The sequence below is a fragment of the Pongo abelii genome, chromosome 20, assembly GCF_028885655.2.
Source record: "Pongo abelii isolate AG06213 chromosome 20, NHGRI_mPonAbe1-v2.0_pri, whole genome shotgun sequence".
Lineage (NCBI taxonomy): Eukaryota > Metazoa > Chordata > Mammalia > Primates > Hominidae > Pongo > Pongo abelii.
In genome coordinates this window covers 13,106,370-13,128,147 of record NC_072005.2, presented here as the reverse complement: position 1 = coordinate 13,128,147, position 21,778 = coordinate 13,106,370, and the positions used below count along the sequence as shown (strand labels likewise).

General features: G+C 57.1%; 1 protein-coding gene across 11 annotated transcripts in view; it reads right to left on the bottom strand.

The window, feature by feature from the left end:
• Positions 1-21,778, bottom strand: part of NFIX (nuclear factor I X) — a 113,552-nt gene that overhangs the window by 8,671 nt on the left and 83,103 nt on the right. For 6 of the 11 annotated variants that reach the window (XM_054539846.2, XM_054539845.2, XM_054539849.2 and 3 more), the window contains 7 exons: positions 17,061-17,123; positions 16,674-16,748; positions 16,145-16,265; positions 14,524-14,660; positions 11,466-11,588; positions 8,326-8,501; positions 1,998-2,145 (listed from right to left, as the gene is read on the bottom strand). In XM_054539846.2, coding sequence (XP_054395821.1) covers positions 1,998-2,145; positions 8,326-8,501; positions 11,466-11,588; positions 14,524-14,660; positions 16,145-16,265; positions 16,674-16,748; positions 17,061-17,123 — 843 coding nt within the window. The remainder of the gene's footprint in view (positions 1-1,997; positions 2,146-8,325; positions 8,502-11,465; positions 11,589-14,523; positions 14,661-16,144; positions 16,266-16,673; positions 16,749-17,060; positions 17,124-21,778) is intronic. The other 5 variants (XM_063719994.1, XM_054539844.2, XM_063719995.1 and 2 more) reach the window with 3 other exon arrangements.

Here is a 21,778-nt window from a genome sequence, read left to right as displayed (position 1 = left end):
AGCTGAAGGCCAGGCTCCGAGCCTGCCCCCCACTACAGAGGGACACCCTCATCCTCTGACCAGGAACACACACTACACCCCCAACACACCCCCACTCAGAAGCCACAGTCTCAGCCAGGCATCCTTTTTCACGGCTGGGATGAGGGAGAGGCCCTGGAGGCTGAGACAAAAGTCTCTTGGACCCAGTTCCACCCGCTAGTGAGGCACTGGGCAGGGCTGGGGATAGCCCTGGTCCCCAAGTACCCTCAGTGGATACCCCTGCTTTCCCACTGGCCCCTCTCAGGTACTGAAGAGAGGGGGCCAGGGGAGGGTGGAGGCTTTGGCAGTCCGGCCCCACCCTGCTTCGGGAAGGCCTTCCCAGCCAGGCTACCTCTCCAACCTGGGTGGCCTAGCTAGATGCTACACCTCTTACCACCCTGGGCAAGCCCAAGGACCAGGCAGGCAGGCTTGGGGAACCCAAAGGGTGCCCAATGGAGGGCTGAGCCAGGTAGGGCAGGGTCAGAGAAGGGCCTAGGCGCTGGCTGCCTGGCTTGGGCCCAGGGGTGGCAAGGCTCAGGCCTATGGCATTCTCCTCCTCTGACTGATGCACCAGGTCCAACAGGCCTGTGGTTCCAGGACCAAGGCAATAGAGGAGGAGGAGGCTGGAGAGCCTGGCAGAGCCCTAGGGCTCAGACGCCTGGGAGCAGCCATCCTGGGGCCCAAGGACAAAATGATCTCAACAGCCCTGAGTTCCTCTCAGGTTGTCCAGATGGAGCCCTGCCGGAGGGAACAGGCCCTGCACCCCCAGAAGGGAAGATGCCCCCAGAGGAGGCAAGGAGTGTCACAGGTTACCTGGAAGGCCCCCCGCTGCCCTGCACCAGACACACCCAGGGACTCCATGCTCACCAGATTCTGCCCACCTCTCTCCAGAAGTGGCCCCCGAACCCTGTAGCCCAGTTCCCATCCCCCACCCTGCCCACCTCCAATGACTGTGACTTCATGTCTTATGGTGGATGCAGATGGGAAGATGGCATGAAGAGGATGGAGAGGGGAAAAGAACTCAAACCACGAGAAAGGAGGAGAGACAGAGCGAGCGGAGAGCAGTGTGAGATGGGCCACCCCTCCCACCGCCACCGAACTGCCCTGGCCTGTGGCCTGCCCACCCCCAGAGCTGCCCACCCTGGCCCACAGACAGCACCCGCCCCATCCTCCTGTCCTTCACGCCGGGTCTACCTGGGACCTCTCGACTGATTTTTCTTCTTTTCCCTTTGACAAAATTTGTCATTGGTTTAAGAGGAAAAAAAAAGAAAAGAAAAGAGAGAGAGACAGAGAGAGAGATGAAGTAAGCCAAAGCCCACAGCCCTCCCTCGTCCTTAGAACATCTAACCTGGGAAAGGAATTGCGGAGAAGGGAGGGGAGAGGGATGGAAGGGGGAAAAAAAAAGAGGAACAACGAGAAACCAAATGTGAGACTGAGGGGGAAGGGGTCAGGGGCTGGCCTGCTGCGTCTTTGAGGCCCGAGGGCCCAGGGATGGAGGTGAGGGGCAAGGCAAAAAGGGGATGGTGGTGGCGTCGCCTTGTGGTTACATTTGATTTTCTTGGTGTGGGGGGAACAACGAAACAACAAAAAAATTAAAAAACAAAAACAAAAAACAAAAAAAAAAAACAGCAATCAGGCATGAAGATGGCATGGCTGTGCCTCCCCGCCCCCTCCCACCCCCGCCAGCACCCCTGGCCTGCGCGCCCCAGCTGTGCTCTCCCTCCCGCCCCCCAGAGGGGCCTGGGCCAGGGGCCCCGGCTGGGAGCAGCGGGCAGGGGGCTCGTGGGGTGCTGGCTGGTGCGACTGAGGCCCGGGAGGGAGGCTGTGGTTGGGGGGCTTGGCTCTGCTCTTGTCCATGGTGCTCTGGGTTGGGGGGCTTTGGTGGTGGGGAGGGGGAAGGCTTTTCTTTTTGCAGTGGAGACTGTTTGGACTGGCCGGGGATGCTGGGCGTTGTGGTTTCGGTTTCATCGTCCACTTACAAGGTGATGGAGGAGTCAAGGCGGCGCCGTCTGGGGCAGTGCTGGTGGATTTGGAATCAGGCATAGGAAGGGGCACAGGTCTGGCCACTGGAGGCGGCGGCGGTAGCAAAAATGACCCCGGGACTTTGCCCTGGCCGCTACCGTTGGGCTGCGAACAACATAAATAGAGTGACGCATGAAGGCACATCACACACAGACACACGCTCCCCTGCACGGCCGCGCCAGCTCGCTCCTGAGAGCGGGCGCTCCCGGTGGAAGATCCAGGATTGGGTCCTCTCCTCCAGGGCACGGGATGGGTGAGGGTGTAAGGCCTCTGTTTGGTCTCTCAGGTGTTTCTCTTATTTGGTCTCTCAGGTGTTTCTCTTTTTTTTTTTTTTTTTTTTTGGGTCCTCTTTTGAAGTTGTGGGAGGGAGGGAGGGGGTGTTCGACGGGTGGTTTGTTACTTCTTAGGGAAAATGTTTTAGGTACCAAAATGTGCCACCTAGCAAATACGTGCAGCTGCACCTAGAACTCTCACACTCCTGAAGACCATCTCCTACAGCAGGAAAGATGAGCATGCTCACCCTGCTCCCCCGGCTCCCCAAAGCACATGCCTGCCTCTCTCTGAGGGCTGTCGGGCTGAGCTGGTTCACCTAACCAAGGACGGTAGGCCTGCCAGCACCCACCCCACAACATGTCCTCAGGAGGCCACCAGAAGTTGGGGAGCTCGTCCTCGGCTCCAGCAGCCTGGGTCCTCACTGCCTGTGGGTGGTAGGGCGCTGACCTGTTCTCTCAAGAATGGCCAGGGAAGAAAATCCGTCGCTGCCAGCTCTAGTGCCCGTGAGGTTCTTCAGGAGGACTTCCCTGTATGATGCCCTCAGACGCCATGGATGCTCGGTCGTCAGGATGCATTCCTTGTCCTTTATGCCCTCATTTGCTTCTAACTGGATTTTCTCCTCCAGGCCCTGTGCATGGCCTTGTGTGGGTTGGCCTTCTGGCTTCAGGACACATAGGTGCCAAAGGACAGACAGAGGCGCTTCGGCCTCTCCCAGGCAGGTTCCTTGGAGAGACCTCCCTGGAGGTTTGGGCACACACCTCCTGCTGCTCTGAACAGGACCCTGATGACCACTGCAGCGTGAGCTCAGGAAGGCCTGGCCTGCGCTCTTCATCCTAAACCAGCACCTCTCCTGTGGGATAGAGTTCCGCCCTTCCAGGCACCAATAGAGTTCCGCCCCTCCGGGCACCCAGATGTGAGACCCAGAGAGGATCCTGTGTGCTCCTCCTCCTATCGGTGAGCAAGCCCCGAGGAGCCCATCCCCTTGATGTCTCCAGCCAGTGCCTCGTTCTGTCCTCACAGATTTCAGCTGGACGATGACAATGAGCTGGTGTATGGGACTCCCCTGTGCTGAGACTGTGCTTATCAGCTCAGGACCCTCAGTGTCCAGCCCTGGACCAGGTGCTTTAGTTCTGTTGTATAACCCCCAACCCACCCCAGAAAGCATCAGTTCTCACCCAGGGGTAATTCTGTCCCCCTCAAGGAGACACTGGCAATGTCTGGAGACACTTTCAGTTGTCACAACATAGGGGCTGGAGGGGCTGGGTGGAGGCCAGGATGCTGCTCGACATCCTGCGGTGCACAGGACAGCCCCAACAACAAAGGATCATCAGTCCAAGCATTAACAGGCCTGCCCTGGGAAGCCTTGCCACAAAGGAAGCTCTATTCTCCTTATTTTCACAACTGAGGAAACTGAGGCTCTGGGCCATTAAATGGTTTATCCTAAGTCACCCAACTGCAACTGGCCAGACCTGGAATTCACAGCCATGTCTGCCTGACTCCAGGGATGCTAGGATTCTTTCCACCAGGCTCATCAATCCTCTCCCCTAAATCCACATCAGCTCAGGTTTCTCCAGTCCTCTGAAACCTTCCACAGCCCCAGCTATACCCAACATGAAGCCCAATCTCCTCAGTTGGGCATTCAAGGCCCCCATGTATGCCTCTACTGGTCCAGCCCCTACCGCCCCTCTGCACTTCCCATTCCAAACTGACTGGGGTTTCCAGAACACAGGCCGAGCGGGCAGGACTGCACGCTGGCTTGCTGTGAAGCTCTCTGTATGAAAGACTATTTCCCATACCCTTCAAGGCCTGCTCAAAAAACTCTGTCCCCTCTGTGGGGACCAGCCAGATCCCCTGAATCACAACCTATCTTTCTCTGCCCTGTTCCTCTAGGACATTCTTGATCTCACTGGAACCTTCAAAACAGGCCACTCCCCCATCCCTGCCAGCTCCCCAACAAGTCGGCAGAAGCATGCAGCACTCAAGTACCCGTAAGCATGTGGGATCGACTTGTCCTTCCTGCTGCACTTTAAAGTCACGGAAGCCCAGGCTGGCCTGTGCAGCCACGCCCTTCTGAACTCTGGCTTCTCTGCCCACTGTTTTTTTACCATGATGACCAGCATCTAGGTCTGACACACTGTCCCTCTAAATGGTTCCTTTGACCCATTCCTGCCCACTCCAAGGGTGACAACTCTCATTGGCCCTTGACAAAAGCAAACAGTGGCTGCTGGTCCCCATATACATCATGGGCTGGAGAACTTTTGTGCAGGTGTTGTTTTGGAAAGGGACCCTCAGTTCCAGGTAACAGTGCAGGTCAGAGCGTGGGGGTTTGCAGCTCTGCAGAGAAAGGTGATGTGACGCCTCCCCTCATCTCCATGCCTGCCTAGAAGGAGGGAATGGGATGGTCTGATCACAGCCTCACTCCTCCTCTCCAGGTGTCCCGAGCTCAGGCTCCCAGGGGACTGGGACACAGAGGCCTTCCAAGCAACCACAGGACAGCCTCTGCCTTCCTCCAGCTTCAGAGCCTGTCTCCCTCAGGAGTATCTAAATCGTTAATCCCACCCGATAATGCTAATCCCCGCCTGATATGGCCAGACATTGAAACCTGCTGATTTACAACATTCAGTTTCTAGATGTAACTTCCAGCCAGGCTGGCATGTCTCAGCTCTGATTGGGGTACAGTTGAGGTTTTAAAAACCTCAAGGTCTTGTGACTGTGCAGTGCCTTAAAACCTCAGGAGTTAGGAGCTAGAATGAGCCTGGAAGGTGGTATAGCTCAATTTCTTTCTTTCTTTTTTTTTTTTTTTTTTTTTTTGAGATGCAGTCTCACTCTGTCGCCCAGGCTGGAGTGCAGTGGCGCAATCTCGGCTCACTGCAACCTCCGCCTCCCGGGTTCAAGTGATTCTCCTGCCTCAGCCTCCCAAGTGGCTGGGATTACAGGCACCCACCATCATGCCTGGCTAATTTTTGTATTTAGTAGAGACGGGGTTTCTCCATGTTGGTCAGGCTGGTCTCGAACTCCCGACATCAGATGATCCGCCCACCTCGGCCTCCGAAAGTGCTGGGATTACAGGTATGAGCCACCGCGCCCGACCAGCTCCTCACTTTCACCTTACAGATGAACACGTAGGCCTGGCTGTTCTGACATTGGTGGTCAAGATTGAGCCAGGACCAGGCATCCTGCCTCCCAAAGTCATGCTCTCCCATTGGGCCCTGTGATTTCTCCATCATGTTCACTTGGCAGTCTCTTCCTTCTCCCTGAAACACAGCTAACCAGGCATCCTCTTAACTGCCCTTTGCATCTCCTCTGCATAGTGTCTTCACATGGCCTTGGCTGTTATTACCCTAGGGTCCAAGGCCAGGCTACAGGTGTGCCCTGGGAACCCTTCTGCAATTGTCTGTAAAATTCTGTTTTTTGTTTTGTTTTTTGTTTTTTTTTTACACAGTCTCACTCTGTCGCCCAGACTGGAGGGCAGTGGCGCAATCTTGGCTCACTGCAACCTCCGCCTCCTGGGTTCAAGTGATTCTTCTGCCTCAGCCTCCCAAGTAGCTGGGACTACAGGCACACGCCACCACGTCCGGCTAATTTTTTGTATTTTAGTAGAGAGGGGTTTTACCGTGTTGCCCAGGCTGGTCTCGAACTCCTGAGCTCAGGAAATCATCTGCCTGCCTCAGCCTCCCAAAGTGCTAGGATTACAGGTGTGAGCCACCGCGCCCAGCCTAAAATTCTTCTATGCAGACATTTTCCTGCAAAACTGATCTGTGACTTCTGATTCTCAAGGAGGTTAGAAACAGCATCAGCATCACCTAGAAAGTTGGGAAAAATGCTAATTCTCAGTCCCCACCCCAGACCTGCTGAATCAGATGCTCTGGGGGTGAGGCACAGCCATCTGTGTGTTAGCCAGGGCTCTAGTTGACTCTCGCGCATGCCAAGTCTGAGAAGCACTGCTTAACAGTGGCTGTAGTGCAAGCACAGCTGGGCGCTGCCACTCCCTACCCACTGGATCAGTGGCAGAGCCGGGCCCTCTGGCTCTCTGCAGCTATGCATCAAGCCTCTTGTGTAGCACAGTGCTGTCTCTAGCCTCCTCCCAGAAGCCAGGCGTGGGTTCCATCAAGCAGGCTCCCCGCTGAGCCCCCTCTCCCTCTCTTCAGTACAACAGGCCACACAAGGAAACTCAGAGGTTGCTCCCCAGCTGGGCCACACTCCTTGCTTAATCAAGGTGCCTGTTTGCAGTGTTTTGTCCATGGTCTGCTTGGAGCAAGTGCCTGCCTCAGGAAGAGAAGCTTCTAGGCAAAATGAGTCCTCTGTCTTTTTTTAAAAACTGTGGCTCTATATCAGAGTCCTCAATCTTGAACAGTCAAGTCAAGGGAGAGGCTCAGGACCCAGCCCTCAGGACCAGAGGCTCAGAATGGCCAGGGGACTAAATGACCCACTTTCTCAAGGGTTCTGTGGTTAGGTTTGGCTCCTTGGCCTAACCTTGGCTGGTCTCTAGGCCAGCCTGAATTTGACTCCAAATCCTGGCTGCCTCGGTAGTTAAGAAAGCAGGTAAGGTAATGTTCCAGGCCTCTCTGACACATATCCCAGACCCCAGGCCCCTTGGAGGCCGGGCATAGGCTGGTAGCTCCCCGTGAACTCTGCTGGCATCTCTGATGCAAGCACAGCAGCTGTCAGAGGTCAGGTCTGCTCTTCCCTCCATGGCCCTAAAAGTGGACAGAGCTTGTCCAGAGAGAGGTGGGCAAAGCTACCAGTACACTAAGGAGCTGCAGAGTCAGCCAAGAGAAACCGTCGAAGGGCAAAGGGAGAAGGGAGTCAAGGAGGAAAGGAGCAGGAGGGGAACAGGAGGAAGGGAAGAGGACTGGCTTCCCTTAGGGACAGAGTGAGGAGGCGGAGCCACGGCCCCACCGCAAATCAATACACCAGCGCTTAGCAAATGCTCGCTCTGCCAGAGCACACCAAGGCAGCACGGGGCTGGTGGCAGCAGGCAGCCTCTGGTGTGGGCTTCCGGGATGCCTTTCCCCACCACAGCCCTTTGAGCATCCTCCCTGCCTGACCTCTCACAGCAGGCTTCCAGGCTGGGAGGGCTGGCTACAGAGGAGCTTGTGCTTCTCCTATTACAGCATGCTGCTGAGGCTCTGGACTTTTCCCAGAGGTCTAGAAACCTCCACATTCCAACCAGGGACCGTTGTCCCACTGAAGGGTCATCTCTGGCCCACCACCTCCTGGGATCATTCTTTCGCTGAGCAACCCTGAGTTTCTGTCAGTGACAGAGAAGGGCTCTGGGGGGAGCCAGTGTGTCTCCCAGGGCTGAGGAGCAGCAGGGTTTCACTCTAGAAGCAGGACCATCCTGGGAACCCTTTGTTAAAAGTCCTGCCAGCAGGAGTCTCCATGGCAGCTATGTGGATCGGGGCTTTCCCTTGACACAGTGCTCCTCACTAGGGATGGTCTTGCCCTCCTGGGCACACTGAAATCTGGAGACATTTTTTTATTATCAAGATTGGGGAGGAGGAGGTGCTCCTGGCATCTAGCAGGTGGAGGCCAGGGATATTGCTCAACATCCTACAGTGCACTGGATGGTCTCACACAATAGTGAATAAGCAGCCCCAAATGTCAACAGTGCTGATACTGGGGAAACCCTGGTCTAGAATCTAGCAAACCCTTGCAGCCCCGAGGTTTAAGAGGAGTGCTGGGGGGTCAGGGCCCAGATCCGGGTTGGATCATCATGAGTTCACTCCTGCTGAGGGGGCAAGGACAATGGGAAGGGCAAGGAGCCTGACTGAGCAAGGGGGCCCAGATGCTGCCCCCACCTCTCCGGACCATGATAGACAGGCCCTGGCATAATACACAGACCCCCGTCCCCAGACCCAAAAAATCGAGGCGTTTGGTACTACCAGTTCCCTGCTGCTCTAGCCCCAGGCGGGCTTCTGGCTTTTGGGCCCTCATCCTGTGAGCCCTGAGACAGACAGATAGATGTGGAGATGAGGCTGTAGCCGGGCTCCTGGGGCCCTCTGGACTCACCTGTCCGGTGGCCTGGCCCGAGCCATCCGAGCACACAAACTGCACAAACTCCTTCAGTGAGTCCTGCCCGTGGTGGTGGTGGTAGCGGATGGTCGGGTGCGTGAAATACGGGCTCGACTGCTGGATGATGGACGTGGAGGGGAAGTGCAGGGCTGACGCTGTGGCCCGGGGGCTCCCTGCATGCACGTGGGCAGGGAAAAAAGGGCGTCAGGGCCAAGGAGGCAGCCAGTGGGAGGGACAGGAGAGGAGGGGAGCTGCCGGTCAGAGGGCTGAGGGTCCTGAGGATCCTGAGCAGGTAAGGCAGCCGCCACAGCCACAAAAGTTAAGGCGGCACAAAAAAGTCAGTCATCAGGATCCATGATGTTTTAATGCAATACAAAAAAATAATAATAATAATCAATAGGCAAACTAGGGTCCAAAGGCCAGCCATTTGTTTTTGTAAATAAAGTTTGATCACAACCAGTGCTGGGAGATTAGGATGAGGCAGATGAGGCAGGGTAGGATCTTGTCTTTATTTTATTTGGCTTTTTAAAAAAGTGTTATTATTATTATTTGAGACAGGGTCTTGCTCTGTCATCCAGACTGGAGTGCAGTGGCACAAACATGGATCACTGCAAGCGATCCTCCTGGGCTCATGCAATCCTCCCGCCTCAGCCCCCCAAGTAACCAGCACTACAGGTGCACCCCACCAGGCCTGGCAGATTTTTGCTTTTTTTTTCCCTAGAGATGAGATTTTGCCATATTGCCCTGGTTAATCTCAAACTCCTGGGCTCAAGTGATCTGCCTGCCTTGGCCTCCCAAAGTGCTGGGATTACAGGCATGAGCCACTGTGCCCAGCCTAAAGAAGAATTTTTTTTTTTTGGGGGGGGGACTGAGTCTCGCTCTGTCGCCCAGGCTGGAGTGCAGTGGCGTGATCTTAGCTCACTGCAAGCTCTGCCTCCCGGGTTCACGCCATTCTCCTGCCTCAGCCTCCCGAGTAGCTGGGACTACAGGCGCCCACCACCATGCCCGGCTAATTTTTTGTATTTTTAGTAGAGACGGGGTTTCACCGTGTTAGCCAGGATGGTCTCGATCTCCTGACCTTGTGATCCGCCCACCTCGGCCTCCCAAAGTGCTGGGATTACAGGTGTGAGACACCGCGCCCAGCCAGTATCTTTTAAATGGAGACAGGATCTCGCCCTGTCATCCAGGCTGTAGTGCAGTGGCATGATCACAGCTCACTGCAGCCTCGAACTCCTGGCCTCAAGCAGTCTTCCTGCCTTGGCCTCCCAAAGCACAGGGATTACAAGCATGAGCCACTGTACCCAGCCTCAACATTTTAAACCATTTTAAACAAAGACATGGCTGAGTGCTGTGGCTCATACCTGTAATCCCAGTGCTTTGGGAGGCCAAGGTGGGAGGATCACATGATCCAGGAGTTGGAGGTCAGCCTGGGAAACATAACAAGACCCCGTCTCTACAACAAACATTTAAAAATTAGCCAGGGTGGCACACAGGAGGGATCACTTGAGTCTGGGAGTTCAAGGCTTCAGTGAGCTATAATCGTGCCACTGCATTCAGCCTGAGTAATAGAGCAGGAAACTGTCTTTAAAAAAAGAAAAACAAAAACAAACAAACAAACAAAAACTGGTGTTTGCTTATCATACCCTTTTTTTTCCAATAGTTTGGATTTTAAAACATATTCCATTAAAATATTATTTATCTTGATGACTGAGTTTTTGATACTTGCTGACACTCTGCACCTAAGGTGAGTGCCTCAGTAGCCCTGCCTTAATTCAGGCCCTGGGTGGGAGACTGGGTGGGGGACAAGAGGAGGCAGAGGGTTCCCTGGGGCTCTGGATGAAGACAAAGCCAGCGTCTGCTCAGGATGGCTGTCTGACATACACACACACATCTCCTGAGTGCGAGCTGGTGTGCACCCAGCCACCGCCACCTAGGCGGTGTTCTCATGTGCTCAGCCTCATCACTAACACACGTGTCCTCACATACGCGTCCTTGCACATGCAATTCCCAACCCAGAGCAGGCCCCAGCTCTTCCTCCTCCCGTCTGTTTCCAATCAGCTCGCTCTTGCTCTCGGTTTCATTAGGGGGCTGAGGAAACTTGGCTTCTCTCTGGAGTTCATAAAAGCTGAGTTGGAGCTGGAGGAGCCAGGCCTGCGCCCTCCTGCTGCCTGTGTAGAGGGCCTGGGCTCCCCACCCCCACCTTGCGGCCACCACACCCTGCCCCAGCACCGGCTGCCTCTGGGCTCCCAGCCAGGAGGCCCCAAGGAGGAAGCCAGGAGGTAAACCTCCTCATTTTCTGTGTCCTACATACAAGCCCAGGAGATGGCAGGCGGACATAGGGCCATGTCCAGAAAAAGTCCAGGCCTCTTGCTGCCAGGTGGGTGCCCAGAGAGGGAAGAAGAAAGTGAAGGAGTGACAGGGCTGAGGTCTCAGCTCCCACAGCCTCCTGCCTGATCCTATCTTCTCAGGGCGATCTAGGTGTTCTCATCCTGAGCACCTTCTCAACTGGGACACTGAAGTCAGATAGCAGCCCCACGGCAGTGGGCAGTTCCTTTTCCTGGGGAGCAGCCCAGGTACCACCTGTCCCCTAGACCCAGCCCTTCCTTTCTAGAAAGTGGCAGGGAGGCCCAGACAAGGTAGCTACTTGCTGCAGGAGCCTGGGCTCCTTAGGAGTACTCTTCTCCATCCAGGCGCCACATCAACCTGGGCTCATGCCGGCTAAAAACCAGAGCCTGGGCTCAGCCAGGAGGTGGGAGAGAGGAGCCGGCAGGAGGGCAGGGCAGAAGGCTGTGTCTTCCCGCCCACAGCTGGCAGGACAAAAGGAGAACTGGGCCAGAGTTGGAGAGAACTCGGGACAGGCCTGTGTTGTATGTAGCACCCACGCACGTGAGGAGTGAGAAGTGGGAGGTTGCTCAGGAGCCAGGTGGGCAGCCTAGGGGCCCGGCTTGGTCCTCGATGAGGTGCTGCTACGTGAAGCAGGGGCCGGCTCCCATGCCCACCCGCTGCTGCATCACGGCCCACTCGGAGAGCTTGGGGCTGTCACTCGGGGTCAGCCCTGGCCCCTTCACCTGGCCAGCTGCCCCTAGATACTCAGCCACCTCCCCAACTGCCCCCCTCCGGGGCCCCCCGTTTCTCACCTGGTCTGACTCCAGCAAGCACAGGCAGCGGGTGGTGGGTGAAAGCCATGCGCGGGGAGCTGCCCTGAGAGGAGAGGGCACTGCAGAAGTCCAGCTTTCCTGACTTCTTTAGAGAAGCCGGGCCTGGAGGGAGGAAGCAGCAACACAGGGCAGGTTTAGCTGGGCTGGGGTGGGCGCAGGGAAGGCGGGAAGCCAGCAGCTTGCTCCTTCTCTCCTCAGCCCCTCCCCACTGCCCCTTCCTCCACTGTGCTCGCTCCTGCTGCTCCTTGCCCAGTCCCAGGCCTTGTTCTGGGCCTGGTTCCGAGACCCTGTGTGTAGGCCAGCCAAGGGGTGCTTCTGACCAGAGAGGAAAACGAGGCCCCTGGGTAATGTGGGGTGGTGCGTGCCAGGCAGGGGGTGAGCAAGGGGACCAGCCTGTGCCCTGGCAAGCAGGTAATGAAGTGAAAGGGTGGGATGCAGGACCAACATTGGGAAAGGAGTGCAGGAGGAACCCCAGGGCGCCAGCTTGAGAGCCGGGAAGGGGTAAGTTTGGGAGGGACAGGCTGGGGTCTATGCCATGGTGCCCTGGGCCATGGGAGGTTCTGGCGGGAAGAAGCCAGGGCCCCATTTAGGGAAGGGAGCACACAGCCATGAGCCCTCAGGAGGGACACAATGCCCAGCGAAAGAGCAAGGACAGAGGCCAGAGGACCTGGAGAGCCCTTGGGCTGCTCAGGCCTAACCGGGCTGTGGAGGCAGAGCCAGAGGGGAGAGGACTCTCCCAGCCAGGGGACCCAGAAGCTCAGCTACCATAGGATGGGTAATTTCAGGGCTCTGCCCTGCTTCTGGTGCCAGAGGTGTGGGTGGCATTCAGCATGAAACAAGGGCACAGAGAACACCTTGTTTGAGGTCTGTCTTTAGAAATTCATCTCTGCCCTGTGGCCATGGCATCCAAATGACAAAGCAGGGCCCCCAGGGGGCCAAGTTCTTCTGGAAAGATCAACTCCCATCTTGGGCTGAGCTTTAAGGTTGTGCCCAGGCTGAGAAGGATAAGGTAGAGTTGGGACAGATCTCAAGAGCTGCCATCCTTGGAGGACAAATCAAGTCAGTTTGGGTGAAGGGTGGAGGGGCTGCAGAACAGAGAAATAAAGAGCCATCGTAACCGCAGAGGGAAGGGGCGGGGGAAGGGCGAACTCCCAGCCGCCAGCAGAGGTGTTATCTGGCGGCAGCTGTGTGCCACCTGATAGCTGGCACAGTGGGGAGGGGGGAGCATCCTACCAGCTGTGCACAGCTGTCCCCACGGCCGCACAGTGCCTCCCCAGCTGTTCCCTGTCCTGCAGCTGGGCTGCTTAATTGGCAATTTGTTGCAGCCCATGGAAACAACACACAGCGGGGTGAGGGGGAAAGGGAGCCAGAGGGTGCTGCAGGAGGATGTTGGGGGGCCGTGCGTGGCAGGACTGCCGGAAGGAGCAGAAATGCAGAAATGGCAGGCGCAAAAGCAGACAGCCAAGAAAGGAGAGAGCAGGAGCCAGGAAGAGGGGGGCTCCTCAGGAACTAGGTCTGGGCACAGGAGCCCAGGAGCCCTTGCCCCAGGAGCCAGCTGCAGACACAGTCCTCTATGCACTGTGCACAGGGGCAGTCCTTGCAGAAGGGGTCACCTACTGAGGCCCTGGCCAGGGACCCAGGATGTAGCCCAAGAGTCTCCCGGGCCTTCTCAACTCCCGTCTGCCTCTCAAGGCTCCCCTAGGAAAGCATGTGGCCCATGCTGGACCAAGTCCCTGCCTGCCACGAGGAGAGCCTGGGAGGGGCCCCAGAGTCACGCAAGGAAGCCTTCTCACAGAGGCCAGCCTCTGCTGGCCATCTAGAGGGTCTCCAGCCCACTCCCTCAGCCTGAGGCCTGGAGGCGAGCCCTCCTTTCCTCCTCCCAGGAGGAGGAGAAGTTGCCAGAACTTGCATTCATTTTGGGGCAGCAGAAAAGCAGGAGTGCCTCCCAGCCCCACCTCGCTCCACCCCAGCCTCTGCCTGCCCACTTGGCCCTTCCCAGTAGGGGCATATCTGGAAAACATCAGACAAAGTACCATTAGGTCAGACCCTCACCTTTTGGAGGAGGAGAATGATGCCCAGGGCCCAGGCCTGTCCAGAGCAGACATGCCCTGTGCACAACCCACACGCGTGAGTCTGCACTCCCAGGCCCTGTCACACCCACAGTGAGGATAAACAGGCTGTATCACTGGCACGTCAGCAGGGGGCTCTTGCAGCCAGCCTCCTCACACACATGTGCTCATGCACATGCACACACACATGCACGTGTAACACGCTCTCTTCCAGAGTCCTCTCTAGGTCTATCTGCACCCTCAGTCAAGAATGGAGGTGAAGGGGGGTGGGTTCAACAAGAAGAAGATCCCTAGAGGGGACTGGGAAGGTCTGAGCTGGCTTCCTCTGTACTCTCTCCCCTTCGCTAGCTTCCCTACCTGGTCTCAAAAGGACTCTGCTCATTCTTCACTAGACTCTGAGCCTCTCTCTGTAAAGCTGGGCCCTTGAGACCAGTGGTTCTCATCCTGGGAGGATTCTGTCCCACTAGGGAACGTTTGACAATGTCTGGAGGCATTTTTGGTCATCAAAACTGGGGGTGGGGGTTTTGCTGCTGGCATCTGGTAGGTGGAGGCCAGGGATGCTGCTAAACATCCTGCCATGCACAGAACAATCCCCCTACACAGAATGATGAGCCCCCAGGGTGAGAAACTGCTTTAAACCATGAGGCCACAGGGTGGGGCAACCTCTAGAGAAATACCAGGAGGGGCTGTGGCCACCCCACTGTGGGGCAGCAGAGGCTTGGCATCCCCTCTGCTTCCCACCGCCATACCACGGGCTCTGCTGCTGACTCTCACAGCACCCCTCCTCACCTCCACTCCCTTCCTTCAGCCTGCTCTGCCCTCCCTGGAAGATCAGGAGGCAAGAAAACAGATGGGTAATGCCCCCCGACAGGGGGACAACTGATGGGAGGCTCACCAGGTAAACTGAGAAGGGGACAAAAAGGCTCTAGGCTGCCCTTGCTCTGGGTCAGGATCCCCCGCACCCATACCTGCATCCACATCGTTGGGCCACCCACTGGACTGGCTGCTGCCAGCTGCTGGGGAACGGCCTGTCCCGGGATAGAACACGTCGTCAACAGGGCTCTCCATCTCGCTGTCATCGATGGACTTGGGGCGCTTGGTGGTGCTGGGGAAGAAAGAAAGGGTCAGATGGGCCAAGAATGGGCCGAGGCTCCAGGGAGTGACCAAGTGTCCAGGCTAAAGAACTGTGCATAGATGGCCCTCTGGGTGGGGAGTGGTGCCGGCCAACAGCAGCATTTCTGGGCACTCACTGCGTGCCCAACCCCAAGATCAGCCCTAGGGCCCCTCAAGCCATCAGCTTCAACCTGCTCCTCTTCCTCAAGCCCCTTCCCAATCTGTGATGCCACGGTCCTCCAAGCCGCCCATATCAGAGAAGACGGCAAAACCCTCAGCTGCCTCCTGTATCCCACCTATGATTTCCTGGCAGCCCCCAGGGCTCGGGTGAGGTGAATGACGTACTCACAGGGACAAAAATGTCAGGGGGACAAAAATGCCATAAAACTCAGTCATCAATATAAGGAATATTTTAGTCCCTTTTTTTTTTTTTTGAGATGGAGTCTCACTCTGTCACCCAGGCTGGAGTGCAGTGGCATGATCTCGGCTCACTGCAAGCTCCGCCTCCCGGTTTCACGCCATTCTCCTGCCTCAGCCTCCCAAGTAGCTGGGACTACAGGTGCCCACCACCATGCCCGGCTAATTTTTTGTATTTTTAAGTAGAGATGGGGTTTCACCGTGTTAGCCAGGATGGTCCTGATCTCCTGACCTTGTGATCCGCCCATCTCAGCCTCCCAAAGTGCTGGGATTACAGGCGTGAGCCACCCCACCCGGCCTAGTCCCATATTTTTAAAAAAATCAAAATGAATGCCCAAAATCTCGCAATTAATATAAACACCCATGTTTAAAATAAAAAAGTGGAGTGGACCTGCCCAGCACAACTTGCCCTGGCCAGAACCCACATCCCTGCCTCCGAAGCAGCTCCCTCCCTCTCCATCCACCCCACCCTCCAGGCCCTCCCCCACTCTAGCCTTTCCAATGGCCTCCTAACTGGCTATCAGTCCCGCCCACACACACTGCTGCTGGAGAGAGCTTTCTGGAACACACACCCTCAGCATCCCCTGGTTAAAACCCCTCAGGGGTCCCCACTACCCAGGGATGAAGTCTAAATGCCTTCTTCTGGCCTCCAAAGCCCTCTGCAGGGTGGTCCCGCCAGCCAGTGCAGGCTGAACTGGGATACAGGCTACCCTCTTCTCCTGGAACATTTTCCCCACACCCTCCAACAACCCCCTCTGTGTCTGGGCTCAAATGTCACCTCCCCAAGACAGAGACCTTCTTGGACTCCCACTTCCAGGCAAAGCTATGCCTTGTGTGAGTTTGTGTCCCCAGGGCTGGGTCCTTCATGACAGCACAAAGCAGGAGCTCAGTGGGTGACTGTGCATGGTGGACTCTAAAGTGTTAGAGCCAGTGCCCTCAATGAGAGGTGACATTCTGAAGCACCCCAGCCTTGGTGACACAGCTGACTATAGCCACTGGGACGGCCCTGGCCATGGGGGGAGTGGAGAGAAGATGGAAAGGCAGGGCCACTGGGCTTACCTGGTGGAAGGAGGGGAGGTGATGGACCGCCGCCCCAGGGTCACCTGGTTGATGTTGTAGTAGCTGGGACTCTCCAGGTCCGCCAGCGAGAAGTTGGGCCCTGATGCTGTTGCAACAGGAGCTGGAAGAACGAGAGGATGATGAGCTTTGGAGGTGGGGGGAGGTCTGATGGGGTCTGTTTCGTTGTCATGAACGGCTTCCCAGAAGCCCAGGGTGAGTTTACTGTGGGGCCAGGAGATGGGAGAAAGTGGGCCATCTGGGCTGCTGAGGAACCTCCTCCCAGCTTGTGGGTCACAGAAGAGCCTTTGGTTGTGACTTTTTCTTTTTCCTCCAAAGCAATGGAGACTGGAGACAGGCCTCTCTGGAAGACTCTATTGTACCCAGCCCAGCACCAATGGAGCCGAGAGTGTCCCAGAAAGCATCTGTCCCCATCCACCTGCCCTAAGACCCCATTAGGAGGACATCCCATGAGGTCCCACATCCTCACTTTCAATCCCCATCCCTGGCCTGGAAGGAAGGACTCACTTACTCTGTGATACTCTCACCAGCTCTGTCACATTCCAGACCCCGGAAGTCACAAAACAGTCCTGGAAACTTAAGTGCCCTGAAGAGCGGAAAGGATGAGTGAGTCAAGACAAGGCCAGAAGGGGGCTGCCTGGCTATTTCCAAAGGTCTTCCCCACTGTTGCTTCTCCCTCCCAAGTCCCGTTTCCAGCTCCAGGCTGGCCCTCAGGTCTACACCGAACAGGGGGGATTCTCTAGGTGTGCCCCCATCCCCTCAGGACAGCAGGCTAAGCTCAGTCAAGGGACAGCTGAATGAAGGGGAAGAAGTGAGGGTGGCCAGGGCAGCCAGGGTGGGGGAAGGAAGTGGAGGGGCATGAAGGATAAGGGCAGCTGGGCAGGTGGGGGGCACTGACCGTTGGGCAGTGGTTTGATGTCCGCATCTCCTTGCTGGTTTGAACTATCTGATTGTCCGGATTCTGCAGGAGACACAAAAGGGGAGAATGTGTCAGGAGCAAAGTTCCCATAAGCACCAGCCAAGCATTGGCCCCTCCAGCCTGGTGCAAGAGCAGAGAGGGCCCACCCTGGCCACAGAAACCTTCACCCCACCCTCTCCCGAAACCAGCCCCGGGAGGCTCCAGGAGACCCAAAGCAGGGAAGGAAAGACATGCCCAGTGCAGGTTTCTCAGCCTCAGCACTGCTGACATTTGGGCTGGGTTGCTCTCTGTGGTGGGGACCATCCTGTGCACTGTAGGATATCTGAGCAGCATCCCTGGCCTCCACCCACTAGATGACACTAGCACCCCAGTTGTGACAACCCAAACTGTCCCAAGACATTGTCCACTGTGCCCTTAAGGGCAAAGTCACCCTCAGGTAAGAAGCACCGGCCGAGAGTCAGGAGCAAGGAGGGGTCCCAAGAGAGAAGTCAGAGACCACCTCTCTCCACAGCGGGGACAGACCCAAGGGTCCCCCATCCCCCACCCAGCTCCAGCTCCCAGAGGAGCATCCCCTTCCCTAACTTGGTTAATTGAAGCCATTCCTGTCTGCCTGCGCCTCCCCCACCTCACCTTTATGCTTAGAGGCAGTGCCTGGCAACCCAGAGGGGGGAGGTTTGCCCTGACGCTGTCGCCCGCTCTGTGCCAGCCTGTCTGGGCTGTCTCATGCCCCGGTGCCACAGCTGCTCAGAGGGAGCCCCGAGACAAGGGCTCATTGTGCAGTGGGAGCTCACAGAGGGCTGGGGGCAGGGTGGAGTGTGTGTGTGAATATTTTGCTGAGCTTGGGAAAGCCCCCCACCCCCATCCCCCTGGTCCTCAAAGCTTTGTGTGCCAGGGGCACAACGGGGACCTCCAGAATGCCTGCCTGGGCATGACAGCTGGCGAGAGGGTGGTGGAGGGGGGCCAGGCAGGTTGTGGGGCAGGAGGAAGCCAGGCATTTGGTGAAGCATCAGCTGCTCGTAGGGGGACCACATGGGGGTGGCATCTGAAAAACGTGCCTTGGTATTGGCCAGGGCTTTGCCTGACTTTAAAGAGCATTCCTGCCTCCTGGGTCTCGCCACCACCCTGATTCAACCTGCTGGCCCCCACCATAAAGGAGGTTTGCAAAAGGTGACATCAGCCCTAGGGTTGGGGTGAGGGACCCCATCAGTCACCTGGGAGGCAAGGAACAGAGCTGGGTTCTGGGGCTGGAGGGCAGGATGCAGCCCACCCGGGTGGCACCCCTACTTGCAGTATGAGGGCCCCACCATGTCTGGGGCTGAAAGCACTGGCCATGCTCCAGGCCGCCTGCCTTAGTGTAATGGGTGAAAAAGGGTGACTGTTTCAGGCCCCACTTCCCCTCCACCCCATCCCCACTTAACTTTTGATTTTTTAATTCCAAAAAATAAATACTATTGTAGCAAGTCAAGAAAAAGTAGTTCTTTTTAATACGGAAAGTGCTAACAAGTGCTTTTAATATGGAAGGATATACTTCACCACCTCTGGTTTGGGGTGTATCCTTTCATACCTCCCTTTTCGCTCAGCCCTGGTGGTGTGTTTGGCAAAAGAGGTTCCCGCCCTGAGCCATCTCTTTATTAGTGGCACTCTCTGCTCTGGAGGAAGCCCACCCATGTTCCCTGAGAGGGCAACCTCTCTGTGCCATAGCATGGTGTGAATGTGAACTTTCTTGATACTACCTCACTCTTTCACCTTGGCCCATTGCTGGGTTTCTGGGTCTGATTTGAGCCCCAGCCGGTCCGGGAGTGGCAGCCAAGGGGTCTACGGAGCAGGCAGCCCGTCCCAGGGCCTCCTCAGACCCCAGTCCTGTGGCTGCTCTAAATCATAGCTGGAGAAGAGCACAAAGTCAGGACCCATGTGCAGAGCTCAGCGAGGGGCACGTGGTCCCCACTCTGCTGCCCAGGGGTCTCTCTGCTATGAACCCCACTCATCCTAGGGACAACTTGGTCCCCACCAAGCCCTCCAGAGCTGGATCAGTGGAGTCAGGGGAAGAAGGAGGAAGCCTCACAGTCCACCCCATGGGAGCGGTCCCGACCCACTGCCAAAGGCCAAGTGGAGATGGCAAGCCATGTGCCCGCGCACACGCGTACCCAGCCCAGGGCCAGCCGAGAGGGAACCCGACAAAGAGATGGAGGTGGGCCAGCGACTGAGGCAGAGACAAATGGGGCTCCAGGAGAGCGCGACAGACAGGAAATCCTTCTAAATCAGGACACAGCCCCAAAACGTTATTGCTGTTATTACTATTAGCTCTATGTAAAGGAGCAAGTGGGAGCAAGGATCCGGTGCGAGTGCAGTCCCTGCCACGCGCCTCCGGGCGCTGCTCCGGGCGCTGCTGGCAGCCATTTTAGACCTTGGCAGCCATCTTACGGCTGGCGGCCTCAGCCGGAGGCCCACAATGCCGCGACCGCCGGCCCCTGACATGCTCAGCTCAGCTCCAGGACAAAAGGCAGAGACATGGGAAATCTGGACCCAGGCTCGGAGGCACAGGAGCCAGGCCTGCGGCTGGGGCAGCTGCAGCCAGGGCCCACTGATCTGCTCAAGCGGTGTTCCCCTTCTCCCCGCTGGCCAGCACAGTGAAAGGAGCAGGGAAGGCTGAAGCCAGGGGCAGGGGACACCGCAGCTCTACTCAAAGGTGGCTAAAGTCCTCACAGGCCATCTCTAGCCAGGGCCTTAACAAGCTCAGCAAGAGGAGACCCCTGCCCCGATAGGGCCGCAGGCACCTCGGGACACCAGAGATGTGACGGGGGAAGGTCTCTGAGCACCCTGTCAGCTCGGGGATGTGCCTTGGATAGATGGAGGAAGGAGGCTGGCAGGAACCAGCCAGTGGCTGCAGGGCCCAGAGAGGCCACTAGGTCCATGGTGAAAGGGCTCCTGGGGAGGCAAGGAGACAGACATCCTGCCCACCAGAGGCACAACGTGGGCCAGCTTTCTTACCTGGCGGGCTCTTTGGGGAGCCTTGCGTTGAGGTCTACACCTGCTCTGGACAGGTGACAGGAGCTGCAGAGCATCTCCATGTCATGACTGCCTTCCCTGTCTGGGCTTCCCCGGGGGAGGGGATAACCCTGGGATTTGGGACAGAAAGGAGGAAGGCCCCTTTAGGATGCCCCTCCCCAGGCCCTGCCTCGGGGCTGCTCTGCTTTTATCTGGCAGAATGGGGCTTATCAGAGCCACCAGCTGAACAAATACACAAATCCACGGTTAGTGAGAAAAAACACTCTGCCTGAACTCTTTATCTCCTGTTCGCAGGCCCCGCACACTGCCCACTGCCAACAGCACAGGAGGGGACCTGACTGCAGCACAGCAGGGCTCTGTTCTCCACTCTGAAGGTGGAGGGCGGCCTCCCGGACTCTGGCCGGGCCTCCCACTCAGTCTCCACGCTCCATCTCTTGGCCACCCCCCTTCTTCCCTCCTTGCCCCTGAGCCCGGGATGGCTCTCCCCTGGCAGTCCCTGCCAGGCAGGCGTACATGAGTGAGCCCCTGCCCACAAGGGAGCCCCCTCCAGTGTCTGCTCTCTCACTGGGGACAATGGGCCAGCTGGTGGCCTGTGGGCCAGTGGAGGGGCAGGGACAGTGTCGGCTGGCACAACGCGGGCAGGTGCCGGGCTCCATCTTTCATCTTTTATCCTCTGTCGTCGGCCCACGCCCCCGAGGACTGTCTCTCTGATTCCCCAGTCTTCTGGGGCCATGTCCCCTGGAAGCCTTTCTGGCCTCAGGCTTCTCTCCAGCCTGCTTGCCAGCCAGTGGGGACACTAACTGTGTACCCCCAAGTTCAGGGCCACCCAACCACCCTCCCAGTCTCTTCAGGGACTGTGGCTCCTAGCATTCCCTGGAGATACTGGTTGGAGATGGGATAGAGTGGGTGCTGCTGCTTCCCCTCACCCCACACCAACTCAAGAGTTTCCCTCCATGCTGGTGCTGGAAGCTGGAGAGTTCTCTGTGCTCTCAACTGCTTCCCACTCGGCCCATCAAATGCAGCTGCCTAAAACCTGAGCCCAGCCGCTGTGTCCGACAGGTGCCTTGGCCAGGCTGGCATTCGAGGTCCCTGGTTTCTGGGCCAGGCTAGAGGAGGGAGAGCATCTCAGAGCCCACAGCTCATTCTCGATGCTGTTTGGGGGTGTCAGGCTGTCTCGTGTCACACAAACACGCAGCTCTGCTGGCTGTCCTTCTCTGGGGACCTGGGCTACTCGTGAGATCCATGTCTCTGAGGCAGAGGCCTCCCCTGCCCATGGTTCTGGCCACTTTGCAGGCTTCTGGAAGGGAGGGCTATGAAGGAGCAGGCGATAAGACTGGACTGTCTCCGCATGGGCCCAAGTGGGCTCTGCTGAAGAAGCCTTTGAAACGGGATTTGGCTCCAGGTTCTGGGGCCACTCTGTATTCATCTGCACACCACTGGTCATTCCACAGCAACAACAGCTTGTGGGCTGGAGGCCTCTGGCAGTACCCAGACCAGAGCCAGGCTCAGCCAAGTGGCCACTCTGGGCCCCTCTCTTCCTTGGGGGCCACTCAGCATCCTCTGGAACAGCCACAAAGTTCCCCTGCAAAATTGCCCTTCTCACACCCACACCAGCTCCCCTTCTCAGCCCCTGGAACAAGTCCCTACCTTACTTCTTTTCTTCAGCTCTCTGCCTTTCCCCTTGGATCCCC